Source organism: Scyliorhinus canicula, chromosome 1 (genome assembly GCF_902713615.1).
Source record: "Scyliorhinus canicula chromosome 1, sScyCan1.1, whole genome shotgun sequence".
Taxonomy (NCBI): domain Eukaryota; kingdom Metazoa; phylum Chordata; class Chondrichthyes; order Carcharhiniformes; family Scyliorhinidae; genus Scyliorhinus; species Scyliorhinus canicula.
This window is the reverse complement of record NC_052146.1, coordinates 302,624,456-302,648,480: the sequence shown is the minus strand read 5'-3', so window position 1 is coordinate 302,648,480 and position 24,025 is coordinate 302,624,456. Positions and strand designations below refer to the sequence as shown.

The 24,025-nt window shown below is 49.0% G+C and overlaps 1 protein-coding gene across 1 annotated transcript in view; it reads left to right on the top strand.

The window, feature by feature from the left end:
• Positions 1-21,679, top strand: part of si:ch211-202p1.5 (uncharacterized protein LOC103909337 homolog) — a 61,685-nt gene extending 40,006 nt beyond the window's left edge. Inside the window, exons 3-4 of the mRNA XM_038816686.1 lie at positions 15,394-15,522; positions 20,779-21,679. Of these exons, the coding sequence (XP_038672614.1) occupies positions 15,394-15,522; positions 20,779-20,890 (241 nt within the window). The 3' untranslated portion in view covers positions 20,891-21,679. The remainder of the gene's footprint in view (positions 1-15,393; positions 15,523-20,778) is intronic.
• Positions 21,680-24,025: the final 2,346 nt, after the last annotated feature.

Genomic DNA, 24,025 nt, shown 5'->3' with positions numbered 1-24,025 from the left:
TAGTCTTCTTTACACTGAAACCATGTTTCCGTGAGTGACTGACGAAAGTCGCTGGCCGAGGTTTTCCGACCGTTCCCGCCAGCGGGATCTTCCGGTCCTCCGACAGCGACTCCCCGCCGTGGGTTTCCCCACGGCGGGGGGAGGGGGGGGGGTTCGAACAATGGAAACACAATGGCAGACCGCCTCTGTGGCTGCAAAACATGCCACGGTGGGTGGACACCAAAAGTCCTACCCATTGAGGAGGTTTCACTGCTCTCCTAATCCAGAGACCCAGACCTGGGGACGTAGATTCAAATCCCCCCATAGCAACGGGTGGAATTTAATTCCAGTTCATAACATCTGCAACGTAAAGCTAGTCTCAGTAACGGTGACCATGAAACTATCATTGATTGTTGTAAAAACCCAACTGGTTCATTAATGTCCTTCTAGGAAAGGAGATCTGCTGTCCTTACCCGGGTCTGGCCTACATGTGACTCCAGACCCAGAGAAATGGGGTTGACTCTCAACTGACCCACTGAAATGGCCGAGGAAGCCGCTCAGTTCACAGGGAATTCGGGATGAGCAACAAATGCTGACCTTGCCCACGTCCCAGGAAAGACTAAATAAAAACCCTGTTGATTTATTCCAATGTAAATTCAGCTAATTTCTTTCAGAAAGAAATGTTTTAGGACACAGTATTGGAGTGATATGAGAAGTAACGTGTTGTGGGTGTAGCTTGAGACATCCAAAATCTGGGCCTTTGTTTCCCAACGCCCTCCACCACTGGAGATTTTCCTCATCTTGTGTCTGTGTCTAGACTCATTGATAGTGATTGATAGCTGCGATTGATCACAAACTCCATTTTTGTTGCATCATGTGACTATTCAGGTTGGGAGGAGGTGAATTTGCTGACCCCTGGTCTTTTGGACACATAGAAGACCCATGCTCTTTTGTCTCATCCAATTGTAATGCTCCTTCCTGTTTATTTTAATTGAGAGAGGCGGATACTCAGCGAGACCTTGGTGTCCACGTGCATCAGTCGTTGAAAGTAAGCGCGCAGGTACAGCAGGCAGGAAAGAAGGCAAATGGTATGTTGGCCTTCATGGCGCGAGGATTTGAGTCTAGGAATACAGATGTTTTACTGCAATTGTATAGGGCATTGGTGAGGCCACACCTGGAGTATTCAGTTCAGTTTTGGTGTCCTTATCTGAGGAAGGATGTTCTTGCTATGGAGGGAGTGCAGCGAAGGTTTACCAGGCTGATTCCTGGGATGGCGGGACTGTCATATGAGGGGAGATTAATTCAGATAGGATTATATTCATTGGCGTATAGAAGAGTGAGAGGTGAAGTCATAGAAACTACGAAATTCGAACAGGATTAGACACGGTTGACTCAGAAAGAATGTTCCCGATGGTGGCGGAGTCCAGGGGCCATAGTTTGAGGATAAAAGGTAAACATTTTCGGATTGAGGTGAGGAGAAATTTCGTCACCCAGAGAGTGGTGAATCTGTGGAATTCATTACCACAGAAAGTAGCTGAGGCCAAAACATTGTGTAATTTCAAGAAGCAATTAAATACAGCTCTTGGGGCTAAATGGATCAAGGGATGTGAGGGGGAGGCGAGATCAGGGTATTGAACTTTTTAAAAATAGATTTAGTGTACCTAATTCATTTTTTCCAATTAAGGGGCAATTTAGCATGGCCAATCCACCTACCCTGCACATCTTTGGGTTGTGGGGGCGAAACTCATGCCAACACATAGAGTATGTGCAAGCTCCACACAGACAGAGAACCAAAGCTGGGATCGAGCCTGGGACCTCGGTGCCGTGAGGCAACAGTGCTAACCCACTGCTCCACCGTGCTGCCCAGGGTATTGAATGTGATGATTAGCCATGATCATAATGAATGGCGGAACAGGCTCGAAGGGCAAAATGGCCTCCTCCTGCTTCAATTTTCTATGTTTCCATGTTTTTATTCCCTTATTGTCCTTTTATTTTGGCGTTATATTTTTTGATCCATGGATTATTTTTTTTTTAATTTAGAGTGCCCAATTCAGTTTTTTCCAATTAAGGGGCAATTTAGTGTGGCCAGTCCACCTAGCCTGCACATCTTTGGGTTGTGGGGGTGAAACCCACGCAGACACGGGGAGAATGTGCAAACTCCACACGGACAGTGACCCAGAGCCGGGATCGAACCTGGGACCTCGACACCATGAGGCAGCAGTGCTAACCCACTGAGCCACCGTGTTGCCCTTGATCCATGGATTATTAATGGACCTGTATCTTTAAGTCAGGCATCAGAGAGGAATGAGGAATCCAGAAGTTACAGGAGAGAACACTCTACCAGCCTCTGCTAGTTTGAACAGGAGACACCAGACTTTTCGGCACCAGAGAGAGAGATGGGGGTGGGACTCGGTTTGGATGATTGTCTGGTGGCCAATGAATTGGCCCAAAAGGCTGTACTCTGCCCGGTAACAGGTGGTGATCGGATCCTATCCTAGTGAAATGATTTGCAGGGTCAGAAGGAGCTTGGTTTGACTCCTGGAAGCACAGGGACAAGGACTCACTCTCTCTCCTCCGTGTTCCCTCCAGAAAGGCGCTGTGTTTCTGAGATGTGAATGAATCTACAGTAATAAACCTCAAACTGAAAACAAAGTTTGAAGAGGAGTAAGGTGCGGGAAACCACCACCTGAAACTGAGACTCTTTTATTCATGCTTTTTACCCCTTTCCTCTCCTCTGTGTTTGTGTGTCTTGTGTGTGTAGTGTATATAGAGAGCGATGGGGAAAGTTAAAGTGGGAAATTAAGAATTAGATGTAGTTAACCAACTGTATTTGCTGTATATTTCATTAGTGATCTTGTTCTAAATGAACAGTGTTTACATTTACAAACCTGGTGACTGTCATTATTGGGCACCTGAGGGCCAAAGACTTTGGGTATTTTTCTTAGAATTATTGGTTAATTAACTTGTGTCGCGACTCCGGGTCACATGGGGCTGGAGTTGACCGCGCACTAACCCAGGCTGTCGAAACAAATTAATGATGAGTTTCAGCTCCGTCAGTTTCTAACTTTGATGCCGTCGCCCATGGACTATCCGAACCGTCCTCTGCTGAACTCATGCCAAGGGGGCAATGCTGCCTTTAAAGGCCCAACGCTGCCAACTGAGCAGGCGGTGAGTGAATTCATGATGCCTGATGACCTCTGCCCAGTTCAGCTGCCTTGCCTGCCATTGCCATGAGGGGATGGGCATGCAGGGCAGGCGGATAAAGCATGCCCCCCCCCCACCCCACCCCCACCCATTGGATATAACTCGAGGGGTAGAAAACTGGCGGAGGCCCGAATTCTTTCCTTTCTCCAACTTGCAGGCTTTGAAATCCCTGGAATTTCCAAACCACGATGCAGCGTGTACATACCTTCATGTACCAACATGCATTACCTTAGTGAAAGATTGTTGTTAAAATATTCAAAGCCTTGCATTTATGAAGAGCCTTTCATGACCCCAGGGTGTTCCAATGCACTTTGTAGTCAATGAAGCCAACCTGGTGTGATCATGAAGTCCAGTCACGGATGTAATGTAGGAGGCAGCCCGTCTGTGTATCGCACGCTCGCACAAACAGCAGTGTGATCAAAGAGCAGACAACTTATTCCAGTGACGTTGGTTGACAGATACGTATTGGCCAGGGCACTGGTCACTGGGACCAGGGCGCTGGTCTGAACTCCCCTGCCATTCAAAATAATGCCACAACATCTCTTATATCCACCCTGGAAGGCAGACCCGCCCACATCTTAAAGACGGCAGCCCTCTCTCAGTCCTGCACTGGAATGTCGGCTTGGATAGTGTGTTAAGGTCTCTGGAGTGGGACTTGAACACACTGGACCGTCTGACTCAGGTTGCTTCACACTGAACCACAGCTGATATTTCATAGGCCTTGGGTGCGATCTATCCGAATTGAGAACAGTCCTGTTGTGCGCACGATTAGTCGGGTGTTTCCCAGCACCCAGGCCAATGAGGAACGCCGAGCAATTAAATGGCCCTTTGAGTAGATCGGGGGATCAACGGGGAATGAGCAGCAGAGGGCGAATTTGGTCCTGTTTTCTGCACTGGGGGGCTCCACTCGCCGGATTTCGGTAGCATGGTAGCACAGTGGTTAGCATAGTTGCTTCAGAGCTCCAGGGTCCCAGGTTTGAATCCCGGCTTGGGTCAATTTCTGTGCGGAGTCTGCACGTTCTCCCCGTGTGTGCGTGGGTTTCCTCCGGGTGCTCCGGTTTCCTCCCACAGTCCAAAGGTCTCCAGGTTAGGTGGATTGGCCATGCTAAATTGCCCTTGGTGTCCAAAAGGTTGGGCGGGGTGACTGGGTTACGGGGATAGGGTGGTGGTGTAGGCTTAAGTATGGTGCTCTTTCCAAGGGCCGGTGCAGACTCGATGGGCCGAATGGCCTCCTTCCGCACTGTAAATTCTATGATGATTTCCCCAGTACAGGGAGAGGTCGGGAGTCCATTTTTAAACGGCCTCCCGATCTCTCAACTCCGCACGCGATCCCCGAACATCCCCCATGCCTCGGCGCACCGATAAGGGGGTCCATGGTCACCCCACACCCCTCTGCACCCGTGCAGGGCACCCTTTGGCCCAAATCCCTGGGAGACCTTCACAATTGCCTTTCAGTCTGGTATCCGTTTGTGGGGAGCAGTACTGAACAGCTCTCCCCTGAGGTCTCCAAGGTGAGAGGAGTTTCATCCCATGCCTTAGTTAGATCTTGGGAATGCATATTACACTGAGACTAGCTGTCTCACTCGAATATGCAGATTTTTTAGGAAGTGATCCCGCCCACAATAGGCAGGATTCACACTGTGACATCTTGCGAGATTGTGTTAGATCTCACGAAGCGTGGCAGAGCTGGGTTAATCCCAGAAGAGGGATCTCTTGGCATTTACCGGATGCGCTACGCAGATTTTTGGACGCAATGCGGCCGGTAGATCTCGTGTCAAGTTTTGTCAAACGTTTTCAACAACGGAAGCCTCTTGTTCACCCTAAAAAACATTTGTATCGTGAAGAGTTAAACCACCCAAAAATAGTCATTGTGCAATAGGTACAAACATACAAAAACAAATTTTTAAAAGTTTTTTCTATTTCTTAAGTGTAAACATTTGTTGTAATAAAAAAGCTCTCTTATTCGCCAAGTACCTCCAAGTCTTATTTTCCTGTAATTTTTAATGGAAGGAATGATTCTGATCTTTTTCTCACAAATGCATTTAATACTGGGAACGCTGCTGGAGAAGCATTCTCATTTCCTTTTTTTTTATAAATTTAGATTACCCAATTATTTTTTCCAATTAAGGGGCAATTTAGAGTGGCCAATCCACCTACTCTGCACATTTTTGGGTTGTGGGGGCGAAACCCACGCAGACACGGGGAGAATGTGCAAACTCCACACGGACAGTGACCCAGAGCCGGGATCGAACCTGGGACCTCAGCGCCGTGAGGCGGTTGTGCTAACCACTAGGCCACCGTGCTGCCTCAGCATTCTCATTTCCGACGCACACACACACACACCTTTCTTTAACACGCACACACCTCTCTCTCAGACACACCTCTCTCTCAGACACACACACCTCTCTCTCACACACACACCTCTCTCTCACACACACACCTCTCTCACACACACCTCTCGCTCACACACACCTCTCTCTCAGACACACACCTCTCTCTCAGACACATACACCTCTCTCACACACACACCTCTCTCTCAGTCACACACACCTCTCTCTCAGACACACACGCCTCTCTCACACACACACCTCTCTCTCAGACACACACACCTCTCTCACACACACACCTCTCTCTCAGACACACACCTCTCTCACACACACACCTCTCTCTCAGACACACACACCTCTCTCTCAGACATACACACCTCTCTCTCAGACACACACACCTCTCTCTCAGACACACACACCTCTCTCACACACACACCTCTCTCTGAGACACATACACCTCTCTCTTACACACACCTCTCTCACACACACATACACACACCTCTCTCTCACACACACCTCTCTCTCTCAGACACACACCTCTCTCACACACACGCACTTCTCTCTCACACACACATACACGCACCTCTCTCACACACACACCCTCTCTCTCTCACAAACACATCTCTATCTCTCACTTATACACATACACACACCTCTCTCAGACACACATCTCTCTCTCACACACATACAGACACCTCTCTCTCACACACACACCATCTCTCTCTCATACACACACCTCTCTCTCTCACACATACAGCTCTCTCACACACACACACCTCTCTCACACACACACAAATCTCTCTCTCACACACACACACTCTCTCTCATACACACACACAGCTCTCTCTCTTACACACACCTCTCTCTCACACACACATCTCCCTCACACACACATAGACGCACCTCTCTCTCACACACACACACCGTCTCTCTCTCATACACACACCTCTCTCACACATACACCTCTCTCACACCACACACCTCTCTCTCACACACACACTCCTCTCTCTCACACACACACACCTCTCTCTCACACACACACACCTCTCTCTCTCACACACCTCTCTCTCAGACACACACACACCTATCTCTCTCACACACACAAATCTCTCTCTCACACACACACAGCTCTCTCGCTCACACACCTCTCTCTCAGACACACACACCTATCTCTCTCACACACACAAATCTCTCTCTCACACACACACAGCTCTCTCTCTCACACACACACATAGACGCACCTCTCTCTCACACACACACCGTCTCTCTCACACACACACCTCTCTCACACACACATCTCTCTCTCACACACACATAGACGCACCTCTCTCTCACACACACACCGTCTCTCTCTCGTACACACACCTCTCTCTCACACATACACCTCTCTCACACCACACACCTCTCTCTCACACACACACACAGCTCTCTCTCTCACACACACACATAGACGCACCTCTCTCTCACACACACACCGTCTCTCTCACACACACACCTCTCTCACACACACATCTCTCTCTCACACACACATAGACGCACCTCTCTCTCACACACACACCGTCTCTCTCTCGTACACACACCTCTCTCTCACACATACACCTCTCTCACACCACACACCTCTCTCTCTCACACACACACAGCTCTCTCTCTCACACACACACATAGACGCACCTCTCTCTCACACACACCGTCTCTCTCACACACACACCTCTCTCACACACACATCTCTCTCTCACACACACATAGACGCACCTCTCTCTCACACACACACCGTCTCTCTCTCGTACACACACCTCTCTCTCACACATACACCTCTCTCACACCACACACCTCTCTCTCACACACACACACCGTCTCTCTCTCATACACACACCTCTCTCTCAGACACACACACCTCTCTCTCAGACACACACACCTCTCTCTCAGACACACACCTCTCTCTCAGACACACACCTCTCTCTCAGACACACACACCTCTCTCTCACACACACACCTCTCTCTCAGACACACACACCTCTCCCTCACACACACACCTCTCCCTCACACACACACCTCTCTCTCAGACACACACCTCTCTCACACACACACCTCTCTCAGACACATACACCTCTCTCTTACACACACCTCTCTCACACACACATACACACACCTCACACACACCTCTCTCTCTCAGACACACACACCTCTCTCACACACATGCACTTCTCTCTCACACACACATACACGCACCTCTCTCACACACACACCCTCTCTCTCTCACAAACACATCTCTATCTCTCACTTATACACATACACACACCTCTCTCTCAGACGCACATCTCTCTCTCACACACATACAGACACCTCTCTCTCCCACACAAACCCTCTCTCTCACACTCACACCATCTCTCTCTCATACACACACCTCTCTCTCTCACACATACACCTCTCTCACACACACACACCTCTCTCATACATACACTCCTCTCTCTCGCTCTCTCACAAAGATACATATACCCTCTCTCTCTCTCTTTCTCTCTCTCTCTCTCTCACATACACACACATACATCCCTCTCTCTCTCACACACACATACGTACACCTCTCTCTCTCACACACACAGACCTCTCTCTCTTTTACACACACACACCTCTCTCTGTCTCTCTCACACACACACACACCTCCTAAATACATTCAACAAATTTCCCTCCATCCAAGCCCCTCGTGCTATGGCTGTCCCAGTCAATGTTGGGAAAGCTAAAATCCCCAACTATTACCACCCTATTTTTCTTGCAGCTATCTGTAATCTTACATATTTCCTCCCTAACTTCCCTGTGCGGTCAATTTGAAGCACTGTGCATAGAATATACATGTAATAGATCACTGGCAGGGTCTGACTACAGGGGTATAAACTCAATCACGCTATTCATCTCAGTTGATGAATGTAAACAAACCCACAGGGCTGAATTACTGCTTTAAGCCCATAGCCAGACATTTGTTATTCTTTATACAATGCTGTCGATTATTTGCTGTAGCATAACTTTTTTTGTAGCAGCAAATCTGTGCTGGATCCCCAATTTCCCGCTGACTATTTGGGGGCCTGTAGTACAGTCATATCAAAGTGATCTCACCCTTCTTATCTCTCAGTTCTACCCATATAGACTTAGTGGGCGAACCCTCGGATATATCCCCTCTATAACTGCCGTGATATTCTCCCTAATCAAAAACGCAACTCCCCCTCCTCTCTTACCTCCTGTTTTATCTTTCCTACAGCATCTGTACCCAGGGACATTGAGTTACCAGTCCTTAGCCCTGTTTCAGTAATAGCTATCATATCCCAGTCCCATGTACCCATCCATGCTCTGAGTTCATCTGCCTTGCCCGTTAGGCCTCTTGCATTGAAATAAATGCAGTTTAATCAGGACTCCCCTTGCTCTCTGCCGTGCTTTCTCAGACCATCTGTCCGGTCATGTTTTGTACACTCTCCCTGTGTTTTATTTCTCTTAGCCTTACTGGACCCATTCACTGAGTGCTCCACAGTCCCTATACTTTGTACTGTGGCCCTTTTTGATTTTTGACTTTGGTGTATGTATCTATATGTGCGTGGTAAACCACTGTTACACCTGTATTAGTTGATGTGAGGTAGGACCCGTACTAAAGGTTTGCCAGTAGCCCCTACCTGCTGGCTCCGCCCAGTAGGAGGAGTATTAATATGCGTATCCTCTGTTCAGCAGCCATTTCGCCAGCTGCTGTGGGAGGCCACACATCTTGCTGCAATAAAGCCACAGTTGTATCCAACCTTAGTCTTTGTACAATTGATCGTGCATCAATGTGTGTATGCGAAAGAGGGAGGGGTGTATGGATGTGTGTGTGTGAGTGAGAGAGGTATGTATGTATTATGTGTGTGTGAGAGAGAGAGATGTGTGTGTGTGAGACAGAGCGGTGTGCATGTATGTGTGTGTGTGTGGGAGATTGAGGTGTGTGTGTATGTGAGAAAGAGGGGTGTGTATGTATGTGTGTGTGTGTGAGAGAGATGTGTGTGTGTGTGTTTGAGACAGAGCGGTGTGTGTGTGTGCGTGTGTGTGGGAGAGTGAGGTGTGTGTGTATGTGAGAAAGAGAGGTGTGTATGTATGTGTGTGAGAGAGAGAGATGTGTGGGTGTGTGTGTGAGAGAGCGGTGTGTATGTATGTGTGTGTGTGTGAGAGAGAGATGTGTGTGTGTGACAGAGCGGTGTGTATGTATGTGTGTGTGTGTGTGAGAGAGAGATGTGTGTGTGAGACAGAGCGGTGTGTATGTATGTGTGTGTGTGTGTGAGATTGAGGTCTGTGTGTATGTGAGAAAGAGAGGTGTGTATGTATGTGTGTGTGTGTGAGAGAGATGTGTGTGTGTGTTTGAGACAGAGCGGTGTGTATGTGTGTGTGTGTGTGTGGGAGAGTGAGGTGTGTGTGTATGTGAGAAAGAGAGGTGTGTATGTGTGTGTGAGAGAGAGAGATGTGTGTGTCTGTGTGTGAGAGAGCGGTGTGTATGTATGTGTGTGTGTGTGAGAGAGAGATGTGTATGTGTGTGTGACAGAGCGGTGTGTATGTATGTGTGTGTGAGAGAGAGAGATGTGTGTGTGTGTGAGAGAGAGAGATGTGTGTGTGTGTGAGACAGAGCGGTGTGTATGTATGTGTGTGTGGGTGTGAGAGAGAGATGTGTGTGTGTGAGACAGAGCGGTGTGTATGTATGTGTGTGTGTGTGAGAGAGAGAGATGTGTGTGTGTGTGAGAGAGCGGTGTGTATGTATGTGTGTGAGAGAGAGAGAGATGTGTGTGTGTGTGAGAGAGAGCGGTGTGTATGTCTGTGTGTGTGAGAGAGAGAGAGAGATGTGTGTGTGTGTGAGACAGAGCGGTGTGTATGTATGTGTGTGTGAGAGAGAGATGTGTTTGTGTGTGAGACAGAGCGGTGTGTATGTATGTGTGTGTGTGAGAGAGAGAGAGATGTGTTTGTGTGTGTGTGTGTGTGAGACAGAGCGGTGTGTATGTATGTGTGTGTGTGAGAGAGAGAGATGTGTGTGTGAGACAGAGCGGTGTGTATGTATGTGTGTGTGTGAGAGAGAGAGATGTGTGTGTGTGTGAGAGAGAGCGGTGTGTATCTATGTATGTGTGTGTGTGAGAGAGAGAGAGATGTGTGTGTGTGTGTGTGTGTGAGACAGAGCGGTGTGTATGTATGTGTGTGTGTGAGACAGAGATGCGTTAGTGAGGGATCATTTTGGGACCAGTGACCATAATTCCATTAGTTTTAAGATAGCTCAGGAGAATGATAGGTCTGGCCCAAAGTTAAAATTCTAAATTGGGACAAAGCCAATTTTGTTGATATTAGACAGGAACTTTCAAAAGTTGATTGGGGGAAACTGTTGGCAGGCAAAGGGATGGCTGGAAAGTGGGAGGCTTTCAAAAGTGTGTTAACCAGGGTTCAGGGGAAGCACATTCCTCTTAGAGTGAGGGGCAAGGCTGGTAGAAGCAGGGAACCCTGGATGACTTGGGATATTGAGACCCTGGTCAAAAAGAAGAAGGAGGCACATGACATGCATAGGCAGCTGGGATCATGTGGATCCTTGAGGAATATAGAGATTGTCGGAGTAAAGTTAAGAGAGAATCAGGAGGGTAAAAAGGGGACATGAGATTTCTTTGGCAGATGAGGCAAAGGAGAATCCAAAGAGCTTCTACAAATACGTAAAGGACAAAAGAGTAACTAGAGAGAGAGTAGGGCCTCTTAAAGGGGCATCTATGTGCGGATCCACAAGAGACAGGTGAGATCCTAAATGAATATTTCTCATCGGTATTTACTGTTGAGAAAGGCATGGATGTTAGGGAACTTGGGGAAATAAATAATGATGTCTTGAGGGGTGTACATATTCCAGAGAAGGAGGTGCTGGAAGTCTTAAAGCTCATCAAGGTAGATAAATCCCTGGGACCTGATGAAATGTATTCTGGGATATTGTGGGAAGAAAGGGAGGAAATTGTGGGTTCCCTAGCAGAGATAGTTGAATCGTCGACAGCCACAGCTGAGGTGCCTGAAGATTGGAGGGCAACAAATGTTGTGCCTTTGTTTCAGGAGGGCAGCACAGTAGCACAGTGGATAGCATTCTGGCTTCACAGCGCCAGGGTCCCAGGTTCGATTCCCCGCTGGGTCACTGTCTGTGCGGAGTCTGCACGTTCTCCCCATGTCTGTGTGGGTTTCCTCCGGGTGCTCCGGTTTCCTCCCACAGTCCAAAGACGTGCAGGTTAGGTGGTTTGGCCGTGCTAAATTGCCCCTTAGTGCCCAAATGCGTTCAGGAGGGGTTATTGGGATAGGGTGGAGGTGGGGGCTTAGTGCAGACTCGATGGGCCAAATGGCCTCCTTCTGCACTGTATGTTCTATGTAATCTATGTATGGAAAATCCTGGAACAGACCAGTGAACCTAACTGGTAATAAGTTGTTAGAAGGTATTCTGAGGATCTACCGGCATTTAGAGAGGCAAGGACTGATTAGGGACAGTCAGTGTGGATTTGTGAGTGGAAAATCATGTCTCACGAATTTGATTGATTTTTTTTACGGGGTAACCCGTAAGAAGGTAGATGAGGGCAGTGCAGTTGAAGTTGTCCACGTGGACTTTAGTAAGGCCTTTGACACGGTACCGCATGGTAGGTTGTTGCATCAGATTAAATCCACGGAATCCAGGGCGAGGTAGGCCATTGGATATAAAATTGGCTTGGCGACAGAAGCCAAAGGGTGGTTGTAAAGGGTTGTTTTTCAAACTGGAGGCCTGTGACCAACGGTGTGCCTTCGGGATCGGTGCTGGGTCCACTGTTATTTGATTTGGATGAGAATTTAGGAGGCATGGTTAGTAAGTTTGCAGATGGCACCAAGGTTGGTAGCCATGATGTGGAGATGCCGGCGTTGGACTGGGGTGAGCACAGTAAAAAGTCTTACAACACCAGGTTAAAGTCCAACAGGTTTGTTTCAATCACTAGCTTTCGGAGCGTAGCCCCTTCATCAGGTGAAACCATTCACCCGAGGAAGGAGCAGTGCTCCGAAAGCTAGTGATTTGAAACAAACCTGTTGGACTTTAACCTGGTGTTGTAAGACTCCTTACCAAGATTGGTGGCATAGTGGACAGTGAAGAAGGTTATATAGGATTGCACTGGGATCATCAATTGGGCTAGTGGGCCGATGAATGGCAGATGGAGTTTAATTTAGATCATTGGGAGGTGGTGCATTTTGGTCGATCGAATCGGGGCAGGACCTACTCAGTTAATGGTAGGGAGTTGGGGATAGTTACAGAACAAAGAGATCTAGGGTACAGGTTCACAGCTCCTCGAAGGTGGAATCACAGGTGGACAGGGTGGTGAAGAACACATTCAACAGGCTTGGTTTCATTGGGCAGAACATTGAATACAGGAGTTGGGACGTCTTGCTGAAGTTGTACAGGACATTAGTCAGGCCACACTTGGAATGCTGTGTACAGTTCTGGTCACACTAACATAGAAAGGATATTATGAAACAAGGAAGAGTGCAGAAAAAATGTATTAGGAAGTTACCGGGACTTGATGGTTTGAGTTATAAGGAGAGGCTGGATAAACTGGGACCTTTTCCCCTGGAGCTTGTGAGGCTAAGGGGTAATCTTATAGAGGTCTATAAAACAATGAGGGGCATAAATAAGGTAGATCGTCAACATCTTTTCCCAAAGGTAGGGGAGTCTAAAATTAGAAGCCATAGGATTAAGGTGAGAGGGGAGAGACACAAAAGGGTCCAGGTGGGCAGTTTTTCACACAGGTGAGTGCCTGGAACGAGCTACCAGAGGCAGTAGTCGAGGTGGATACAATTTTTTTTTACAAAGCATTTAGACAGTTATACGGGAAAGATGTGTATAGAGGGATGTGGGTCAAATGCGGGCAATTGGGACTAGCTCAGTGGTAAAAACTGGGCGGCATGGAGAAGTTGGGCCAAAAGGCCTGTTTTCATACTGTAAACCTCTATCTCCCTCTCTCTCTCTCACCGATACATATACACCTCTCTCTCTAACACACACACGCACACACAGATACATGCATACCCCTCTTTCTCTCTCTCTCTCACATACATACACACCTCTCTCTCACACATTCACACAATACATACACCTCCCTCTCTCGCACACACCGATACATGCACACCCCTCTTTCTCTCTCTCTCTCTCACATACATACACCTCCTCTTCCTCACACACACACGCACACACCGATACATGCATACCCCTCTTTCTCTCTCTCTCTCACATACATGCACACCACTCTCTCTCTCTCTCACATATACATACAGATACATGCACACCTCTCTCTCTGTCACACACACATACATACACACACATCTCTCTCTCTCTCTTTCTCTCACCTAAATACACACCTCTCTCACACAGAAACATGCATACCTCTCTCTCTCTCTCACATACACCTCTCTCCCTCACATAAATACAACTCCCTCCCTCTCTCTCACACACATATGTACACCCCCTTCTCTCGTTCTCTATCTCTCTCACACACATACCTCTGTCTCTCACACACATACACACTCAACCCACTCTCTCACACACACATTCACCCCTCTCTCCCTCTCTCTCTCACACACCTCTCTCTCAAACACACGCACATGCCCAAAGATGTGCAGATAGGATGGATTGGCCATGCTAAATTGCCCTTTGTGTTTAAAAAAGAGTAGGTGGGGTTAAGGTGGATGTGTGGGCTTGGGTAGGGTGCTCTTTCCAAGGGCCAGTGCAGACTCGATGGGCTGAATGGCCTCCTTTTGCACTGTAAATTCTATGATTCTATAATTCTACATACACACTCACCTCTCTCTCTCTCTCTCACACAAACACACACACCTTTCTCTCTCACACACACCATCACACACACACTCACCTCTCTCAGAAACACACAGAACACAGAACATACACTGCAGAAGGAGACCATTCGGCCCATCGAGTCTGCACCGACCCCCGTAACCCAATAACCCCTCCTACCCTTCCTAACCGTTTTGGACACTAAGGGCAATTTAGTGTGACCAATCCACCTAACCTGCACGTCTTTGGACTGTGGGAGGAAACCGGAGCACCCGGAGGAAACCCTCCAGACACGGGGAGGACGTGCAGACTCCACCAGGACAGTGACCCAGCGGGGAATCGAACCTTGGACCCTGGCGCTGTGAAGCCACAGTGCTATCCACTTGTGCTACAGTGCTGCCCTCAAGCATACACACTCCTTTCTCTCTCCCACACACGGTCTCACACACTCACTCACCTCTCTCACACACACACACACACCTTTCTCTCACACACACACACACACCTTTCTCTCACACACACACACACTCACTCCCTCTATCTCACACACACATGAAAAATGAAAATGAAATGAAAATCGCTTATTGTCACGAGTAGGCTTCAAATGAAGTTACTGTGAAAAGCCCCTAGTCGCCACATTCCGGCGCCTGTTCGGGGAGGCTGTGACAGACAGACTCTCTCTCTTGCGCACACACACACACACTCATTCATATCTATCACACACATTCACATGCACACAAACATCACACACTCACACAGCTCTCTCAGGCCCCCATGGCTCTGGCCCCTGGGCCCACGGGCCCACTCTCTCCAGCTTGCTCAATCAGAGGCCAGCTTCTCGGTTCAGTGGCTGCAGATTGGCTGACGAGTGTGCCTGGTGGCAGTCAACAAAGTGAAAGCCCCGCCTTCGATGGGTCAAGTTGGAAAGGGCAGCTTTTTTCAAAGCGTAAAATGGCCACGCAACCCCTGGGGCTTCCGTGGAGCCCAATTTGGGAATGCCAAAAACCGGGAATACTGCGTGATTAACTGCTGCCAGTTGGATATTTAACTGTGACTTTGTCCTCACAGCCAGGTTGTTCCATACGGACTGGGAAATCCTCTGAGACGGCGGAGACGAGAGCTGAGTCGATGTTTTTGCGCCAAGGGCAGCGATTGTCAGTGTCGGATCTTCTGCCAATCATCAATCAGAGTGCGACGGTATGTTTCAAAAGCAATAGCAGTCAAACTGGTTCAGCTGTGATGGGCTGTGCACTTAACTTCCTGAAATTAGGCAAGTTAATGCGCCCACGTTACCATGGTGTGGTAATACGACTAGAGGTATTACGGTACCTAATAATGCTGAGACACCATTGGTGGATAAGGCACGTTGCCTATTGGTCCGTTGGTGGGTAATGCATGTTACCTATTGGTCAAGGCTGGAAGGTAGCTCCGCCCAGTAAGGCGGGGTATAAGAGCCCGTGTAGCCCCTGCAGCTTCCTTTCTGCACCTGAGCTGCTGGGGGAAACATCGAGTTTATTAAAGCCTTCAGTTTGACTACAACCTTGCTTCTGTGGTCATTGATAGTGCACCACATGGCAACATTGGTTGGGAACTTGCTGGCAACGCAAGTCATTTCAAACAACACATTTAGCTGCACACGTGTACACACGCCTAACTCGGCAGAACAACTTGGGAACCCCCGTAGGCCATTCAGCCTCTCGAAACTTTGGACCATGCAGTTTGACTCTCACTTTTGGGGGAAGCGAGTTCTGGATTTCCATTCCCCCCTGCCCCCACCCTGAATGATAATGTGCTTCCGAATTGCACAGCATATCTCAGATCCTGTTCTGGATATTCCAAACTGAGGAAATATTTTCGCTCGCTCTCCTCACTCTCTGGGTAAAGACGTCTCCTGCATTTTATACTAGATTTATTGGTGTCTGTTTATAAAACATAGAACATACAGTGCAGAAGGAGGCCATTCGGCCTTCCTGCACTGACACACTTAAGCCCTCACTCCACCCTATCCCCGTAACCCAATAACCCCTCCTAAACTTTTTGGACACTAAGGGCAATTTAGCACAGCCAATCCACCTAACCTGCACGTCTTTGGACTGTGGGAGGAAACCGGAGCACCCGGACGAAACCCACGCACACACGGGGAGAAAGTGCAGACTCCGCAGAGACAGTGACCCAGCGGGGAATCGAACCTGGGACCCTGGTGCTGTGAAGCCACAGTGCTACCCACTGTGCTACCGCGCTGCCCAAATTGCAGAGAGATGTGTTTATATTCATGGTCCTTCAGTACGTTGTCTGCCCCACAAGTAGAAACATTTTATCTGCGTCCACATCGCCCGATTCACCCCCAAATTTCTAAGTTTATTTGTGGTGGGTCTTTCAAGGACTTTCCTAGCTGCTCTGCTGGCATCTCGCTATTCAACACTTCTTTGGGTCCTGGGGAGTTTCTCACAGGTTTAGCCCACACTTGGAGTGTTTTTCAGCACTGGGGAGCGGAACTCCGAGATCGGGCTGCCATATTGAAAGGGTTCCCCGATCGCCAAATGAGCTTGTGGGTCCCCCACACTCCGCACCCATGGGCAATATCACCCCCTCCCCCACACATACACACACACCCGGGCAGTACCCCACACCGAGGACAGCCCACTATGGGTCCCTGGGGGGGTCCCCACACTTCAGTCCCACCCCTGAGTCCCCTCACAGCAACCCCACCCTTCCAGGCCTACCACCCATCCCCTCCAACTTTCCGGACTCTTTCCAACAACTTGCCCTGCACTCTCCCACCCTTCATACCCCCCCTCCCCCCCCATTTCATGTGCATGCCCCCCCCCCCCCCCCCATTGCTCCCTGACCCGTGGCACTGCCACCCTGGCACTCAGGCACCCTTGCACTGCCATCTTGGAACTCAGACAGTGCTTCTGCCGGCTTGGCAGTGCCATCCGGGCACTTTGGCATTGTGCGCACGTTCCAAGGGAGAGGGCCAGGTAGCCACCTTGCACTTACCCTGAACACCCACGGGTCACTGGTGGCCAGGAGACCCCTCGGGGAACTATTCCGCCTGGCCCACGTCTGTGTGGGCCAACGCAGATCGGTGCTCAGCTGGAGCCTCCCTGAGGAGGCCGGAGAATTGTGATAGGCTGGTGGATTACATGCAGGTCAGGTCGTAAGTAGGTTTACGACCTACTTCGTACAGCGTCATTCGGTCAAGCCCGTTTGGGGCGGGTTTCCGACTGCGACGTCTCGCAAGGCACACAGGCTCTCCGGAAGCTCGCTGGAGGGCCGCGTTCACCGGCCGCGTTACGCTCAAGCGAGAGCCCGACGCGGCTGGAGATTCATGCCCTCGATCTTACGCATGTCTTTTCTTATTGCTCTTCATTAATAGAAAGTTCCCCATGTTTTGGTGCAGGCTCCTATTGGGCAAGGCACCATGCTGCGAGCAGCAGCGGCGAGTATTTACCCAAATGGATGCAAATTATTCAAATAAATAAATTCCCTTGTACGAGAACCAAGGGAACAGATGGAATTTGCCCTTTGAATTCGAGGTTAGTCAGACTCCATCACAAAAATGTTGAGGTAATATGGTTGTAGTCTCCTCGCCACCAGGGCTCTGGCAGTACGTTGCCATGACTTCACAAACTTGAGACTTCACTATTCCAATGCATTCCTGGTTGACCTTCCATCTTCCATACCTCATAGAATCACTGTTACAGCACAGACGGAGGCCATTCGACCCACCATGCCTGTGCTGAATGAGAAACCCACCTCATACCACTCCCCCGCCTTCTCCTCATAACCTTGCAATTTCCTCCATTTCAGATAATAATCCAATTCGCTCTTGAAAGCCTCGATTGAACCTGCCTCCACCACACTCTCAGACAGTGCATTCCAGATCCTAACCACTCGCTGTGTGAATCTGCCTCCACCACACTCTCAGACAGTGCATTCCAGATCCTAACCACTCGCTGTGTGAATCTGTCTCCACCACACTCTCAGACAGTGCATTCCAGATCCTAATCACTCGCTGTGTGAATCTGTCTCCACCACACTCTCAGACAGTGCATTCCAGATCCTAACCACTCGCAGTGTGAATCTGCCTCCACCACACTCTCAGACAGTACATTCCAGATCCTAATCACTCACTGTGTGAATCTGCCTCCACCACACTCTCAGACAGTACATTCCAGATCCTAATCACTCACTGTGTGAATCAGCCTCCACCACACTCTCAGACAGTACATTCCAGATCCTAACCACTCGCTGTGTGAATCTGTCTCCACCACATTCTCAGACAGTACATTCCAGATCCTAACCACTCGCTGTGTGAATCAGCCTCCACCACACTCTCAGACAGTACATTCCAGATCCTAACCACTCGCTGTGTGAATCTGTCTCCACCACATTCTCAGACAGTACATTCCAGATCCTAACCACTCGCTGTGTGAATCTGTCTCCACCACACTCTCAGACAGTGCATTCCAGATCCTAACCACTCGCTGTGTGAATCTGCCTCCACCACACTCTCAGACAGTGCATTCAAGATCCTAACTACTCACTGTGTGAATCTGCCTCCACCACACTCTCAGACAGTACATTCCAGATCCTAACCACTCACTGTGTGAATCTGCCTCCACCACACTCTCAGACAGTGCATTCCAGATCCTAACCACTCGCTGTGTGAATCTGTCCTCCACCACACTCTCAGACAGTACATTCCAGATCCTAGCCACTCGCTGTGTGAATCTGCCTCCACCACACTCTCAGACAGTACATTCCAGGTTCTAACCACTCGCTGTGTGAATCTGCCTCCACCACACTCTCAGACAGTGCATTCCAGATCCTAATCACTCGCTGTGTGAATCTGCCTCCACCACACTCTCAGACAGTACATTCCAGATTCTAACCACTCGCTGCGTGAATCTGCCTCCACCACACTCTCAGACAGTGCATTCCAGATCCTAACCACTCGCTGTGTGAATCAGCCTCCACCACACTCTCAGACAGTGCATTCCAGATCCTAACCACTCGCTGTGTGAATCTGCCTCCACCACACTCTCAGACAGTACATTCTCGATCCTAACCACTCGCTGTGTGAATCTGCCTCCACCACACTCTCAGACAGTACATTCCAGATCCTAACCACTCACTGTGTTAAAATTATTTTCCCTGGGCAGCACGGTGGTGCAGTGGTTAGCCCCGCTGCCTCACGGCTCAGTGGTCCCAGGTTCGATCCCGACCCTGGGTCACTGTCCGTGTGGAGTTTACACATTCTCCCCGTGTCTGCGTGGGTCACACCCCCACAACACAAAAAGATATGCCGGGTTGGTGAATTGGCCACGCTAAATTGCCTCTTAATTGGGGAAAAAAGAATTGGGTACGTTGAATTTATTTTTAAAAAATGCTTTCCCGCCTGTCTCCATTGTTTCTTTTCTCAATGACCTTAAATTGGTGTTGTCTGGTTCTTGATATTTCCACCAATGGGAGCACTTTTGTCCAGGCACCTCATGATTTTGAAGACTTCCACCAAATTTCCCAACTTACTCTCCTTCAGGAAAAACGGTCCCAACTCCTTCAATCTGACCACGAGACTAAAGTTCCACATTCCCAGAACTATCCTCTTCAATCTTTTCTGTACCCTCTCTCACGCCACTTTAACATGAGGTCCTCTCAAACTTTGCTGTCCCGTATCCTAACGCGCCCAACTCCCGTTTATCCAACAACCCCGTGCTTGCTGGCCTAGCTGCCTCAAGTTTAACATTTTCTAATTCCGGCATGGATTCATCCCTCCCTATCTCTGTAACCACCTCCAGCCCCACAACCCTTCAAGATCTCTGCGTTCCTGCCGCTCTGGCATTTTTCCTCATTCCCAATTTTAATTGCTCCACTATTGGTGGCCATGTATTCAAACTGCCAAGGCTGCTGGAATTCGTTCCCGAAGTGGGCAGCATGGCGGCAGAATGGTTAGCACTGCTGCATCACAGCGCCAGGGTCTGGGGTTCAATTCCGGCCTTGGGTGACTGTCTGTGTGGAGTTTGCATGTTTTCCCTACGTGGGTTTCCTCCGGGTGCTCCGGTTTCCTCCCATGATCCATAGATATGCAGGGTCGGTGGATTAGCCATGATAAATTGCCCCTTAGGCCATGGATGTGCAAGTTAGGTTCAGGGGATGGGGTAAGGTGAATGCGGGGGGAGTGGACCGGGGTGGAGTGCTCTTTTGGAGACTCGGTGCAGACTCGATGGTCCAAATGGCCTCCTTCTGCACTGTAGGAATTCTGTGAGTTTGTAAACATCCCCTCACCTCCATCCCCCTCTCTCACCCATTGGAATTTCTTGTTTTATACACTCCTGAGTGGCAACTTGGGACATTTTCCATATTAGTGGCACAACGGAAAAGACTTGCGTTTATATCTGATGCTTTGGCAGCCAAAGGAAATATAAGTTGTTGTTGTTGTTGTTGCAGACGCGTTGGAGATGCAAGCGTTGGAATGTCCCGGAAAGGGGCAGGGAAGCGGACGCAGAGAGCGCCAAGTGAGGATGGCCGAAGGCCTGCCTTGTGGGAGTTGGAATGCTAAAGGGGGAACAAGGCGGCAAGTGGGAAGAACTGGGGTGGGAGGGGGGGAGGGTGTGGGGGCAGGTGTGTTTCAGGCTGAAGCAGCAGCACGAGGGTTGAGCCTTATGCACGGAGACACACCTCTCCCACACCCTCCTGCCCCACTGTTTGGACAGGCCCGTCTCTTCAACGCCGCATGGATGGCATTTTAATGAAGCCAAGGTGGACACAGCAATAATAGCTGCCAATAATGTACGGGCATAAAAAGACTTTGCAATTCCATGCTAAGGCTTTGTGATCAGGTGCTTGTTTCTGGATTCTGCTGACAAACTGCAGAGCAAACTCAATACACTGCAAACAGGTTAAGGGCTTCACAGCACAACATGACGACCAGGCGCACAACGTGGTTTAATGTGCGAACAAGCACCAGAGGTATGTAACATCACTCGGTGAGGAATGGAATCTTGGACACGCACCAAATAAAATGAAGTAAATCACATCCTTGCCTCACCCCATTGAAAGGCCAAAGAAACATTTGCCAAAATCTGTCATTAAATGCTTGTGCCCCTTTAAGGTTTTCAGATCTTTCTGGCAATGATTTAGATAAGCTACTAACCGCACCCAATTCACACATAAGCTACTGAGAGGAGGAGGAGGGGATCGTATGTGATCGAACAAAACACCCATTCACAGATGAATTATCTTGAATGGAAAACGAGTGCCACTTCTCTCGGTTCCATGGGCTGAGTTACGTGAGGCACCGGATTCCTCGCCTTCCCAGCTAAAATGTCAGTGTTGTTGGGGGGGGGGGGGGGACACACCCTTTGAGGGGATCGCTAACTTACCCCGCACCCATGTAATGAGTGGCCAGTTGACTGTTCATCGGCTGGAGGTGGGACTCCTGCCCTCCTGCATCAGGATGTTGCATCTCAGAGAGCTGACGATCAATCAGAGCCTGGTGGGTTCCAGTACCTTGGGGGCATTTGGCGCTGGATCATTTGGGTATGGTTGGGGGAGCGGGGGGTCTCATTGGAGTCGGGGTGGGGCAGGATCTGGGGTTTGAGAGGCCATGGGTGGTGGAAACTGGAGGGTAGAGGGAGGGGTACAATCATGGTGGGAGGGGAGGTCCTCCAATGGACCCAGGGGACTATTAACTCCCCCATCCCCTGTTAAATGCTGGCAGCAGAGGGATGAGACCCTCAAGTGGGAATTAATTGCTTGCTTATGTTCTCCCTGATGCCACCCCATCGCACCGGTGGGAGCAAAGGATAGCCTGGCAAACCAACTGCTGGATTTAATGAGACCCCCTAACTTCAAACCCTAAGGAATGAGGGGGTAAAAGCCAGCCCTACAAACATCTTCCATCCATCACTCCTGGGGCAACTGACTTACATTGCCTCCCAGTCCCACAAAGCATATTAGTCAACCTTTTCCTTCTTGTTTTCAAATTCCTCCCAACACCTCAGCCTCACTTCTACGTATCTTCCTCCAGCCCGACAAGCCTTAATGACTCCCCTTCTCCTCCATTTGTCCTCTTGTGCATCCCTGACTCCCATTGATACACTGTTGGCGGCCATGCCTTCAGCTACCCAGGCCGTCAGCTCTGGAATTCCCTCCCTAAACCTCTCTGTCTCTCTCGCTCCTCCTTTGACCGTAAAAACCTACCTCTTCTACGGAGCGTTTCATCACCTGCCCAAAGCACTTGATCACTCACATCACATTTAGCCTGATCAAGCTCCTGCAAACCTTGGAGTATTTCACTAAGTTAAAGGTTATATCAAATTGTGTTGTCATTGTCATCTATCATTGTTTGCAATTGAGTGTCAATGCTATTGCTCATTTCTAATTGGGCAATATCCCCCTCCTCAAATCTCAAATAGGTTGTGCAGATGGGTTATTTTTGGTGTCCTCAGTTTTCATGTCCTCCCATCCTGTCTGCCCCCACACAGAAGTCCCTGGTTCCTGAATATTGAGTTCCCACAGAGACCTGACAGAGATCGACATCACAGCAGTGATGGTGCTGATGCTGCTGGGGAATCGCAGGCAGGAGCCTGTACCTTCTTCACTCACGATTGCCCACATGTGTCATAAGAACATAAGAACTAGGAGCAGGAGTAGGCCATCTGGCCCCTCGAGCCTGCTCCGCCATTCAATGAGATCATGGCTGATCTTTTGTGGACTCAGCTCCACTTTCCGGCCCGAACACCATAACCCTTAATCCCTTTATTCTTCAAAAAACTATCTATCTTTACCTTAAAAACATGTAATGAAGGAGCCTCAACTGCTTCACTGGGCAAGGAATTCCATAGATTCACAACCCTTTGGGTGAAGAAGTTCATCCTAAACTCAGTCCTAAATCTACTTCCCCTTATTTTGAGGCTATGCCCCCTAGTTCTGCTTTCACCCGCCAGTGGAAACAACCTGCCCGCATCTATCCTATCTATTCCCTTCATAATTTTAAATGTTTCTATAAGATCCCCCCTCATCCTTCTAAATTCCAACGAGTACAGTCCCAGTCTACTCAACCTCTCCTCATAATCCAACACCTTCAGCTCTGGGATTAACCTAGTGAATCTCCTCTGCACACCCTCCAGCGCCAGTACGTCCTTTCTCAAGTAAGGAGACCAAAACTGAACACAATACTCCAGGTGTGGAGTATAACACCTTATACAATTGCAACATAACCTCCCTAGTCTTAAACTCCATCCCTCTAGCAATGAAGGACAAAATTCCATTTGCCTTCTTAATCACCTGTTGCACTTGTAAACCAACCTTCTGTGACTCATGCACTAGCACACCCAAGTCTCTCTGAACAGCGGCATGCTTTAATATTTTATCGTTTAAATAATAATCCCGTTTGCTGTTATTCCTACCAAAATGGATAACCTCACATTTGTCAACATTGTATTCCATCTGCCAGACCCGAGCCCATTCACTTAACCTATCCAAATCCCTCTGCAGACTTCCAGTATCCTCTGCACTTTTCGCTTACCACTCATCTTAGTGTCATCTGCAAACTCATGTCATTCCACACTCCGCTACCGCAAAACGCCATAATCACGGCAACTAATTTTACTGCTGCTTGTCAAATTATTTGAAGTTGGCGGGGTTATGATAGGGGGATGGGGCAAGGTTGCTTTGAATTGTCGGCGCATGT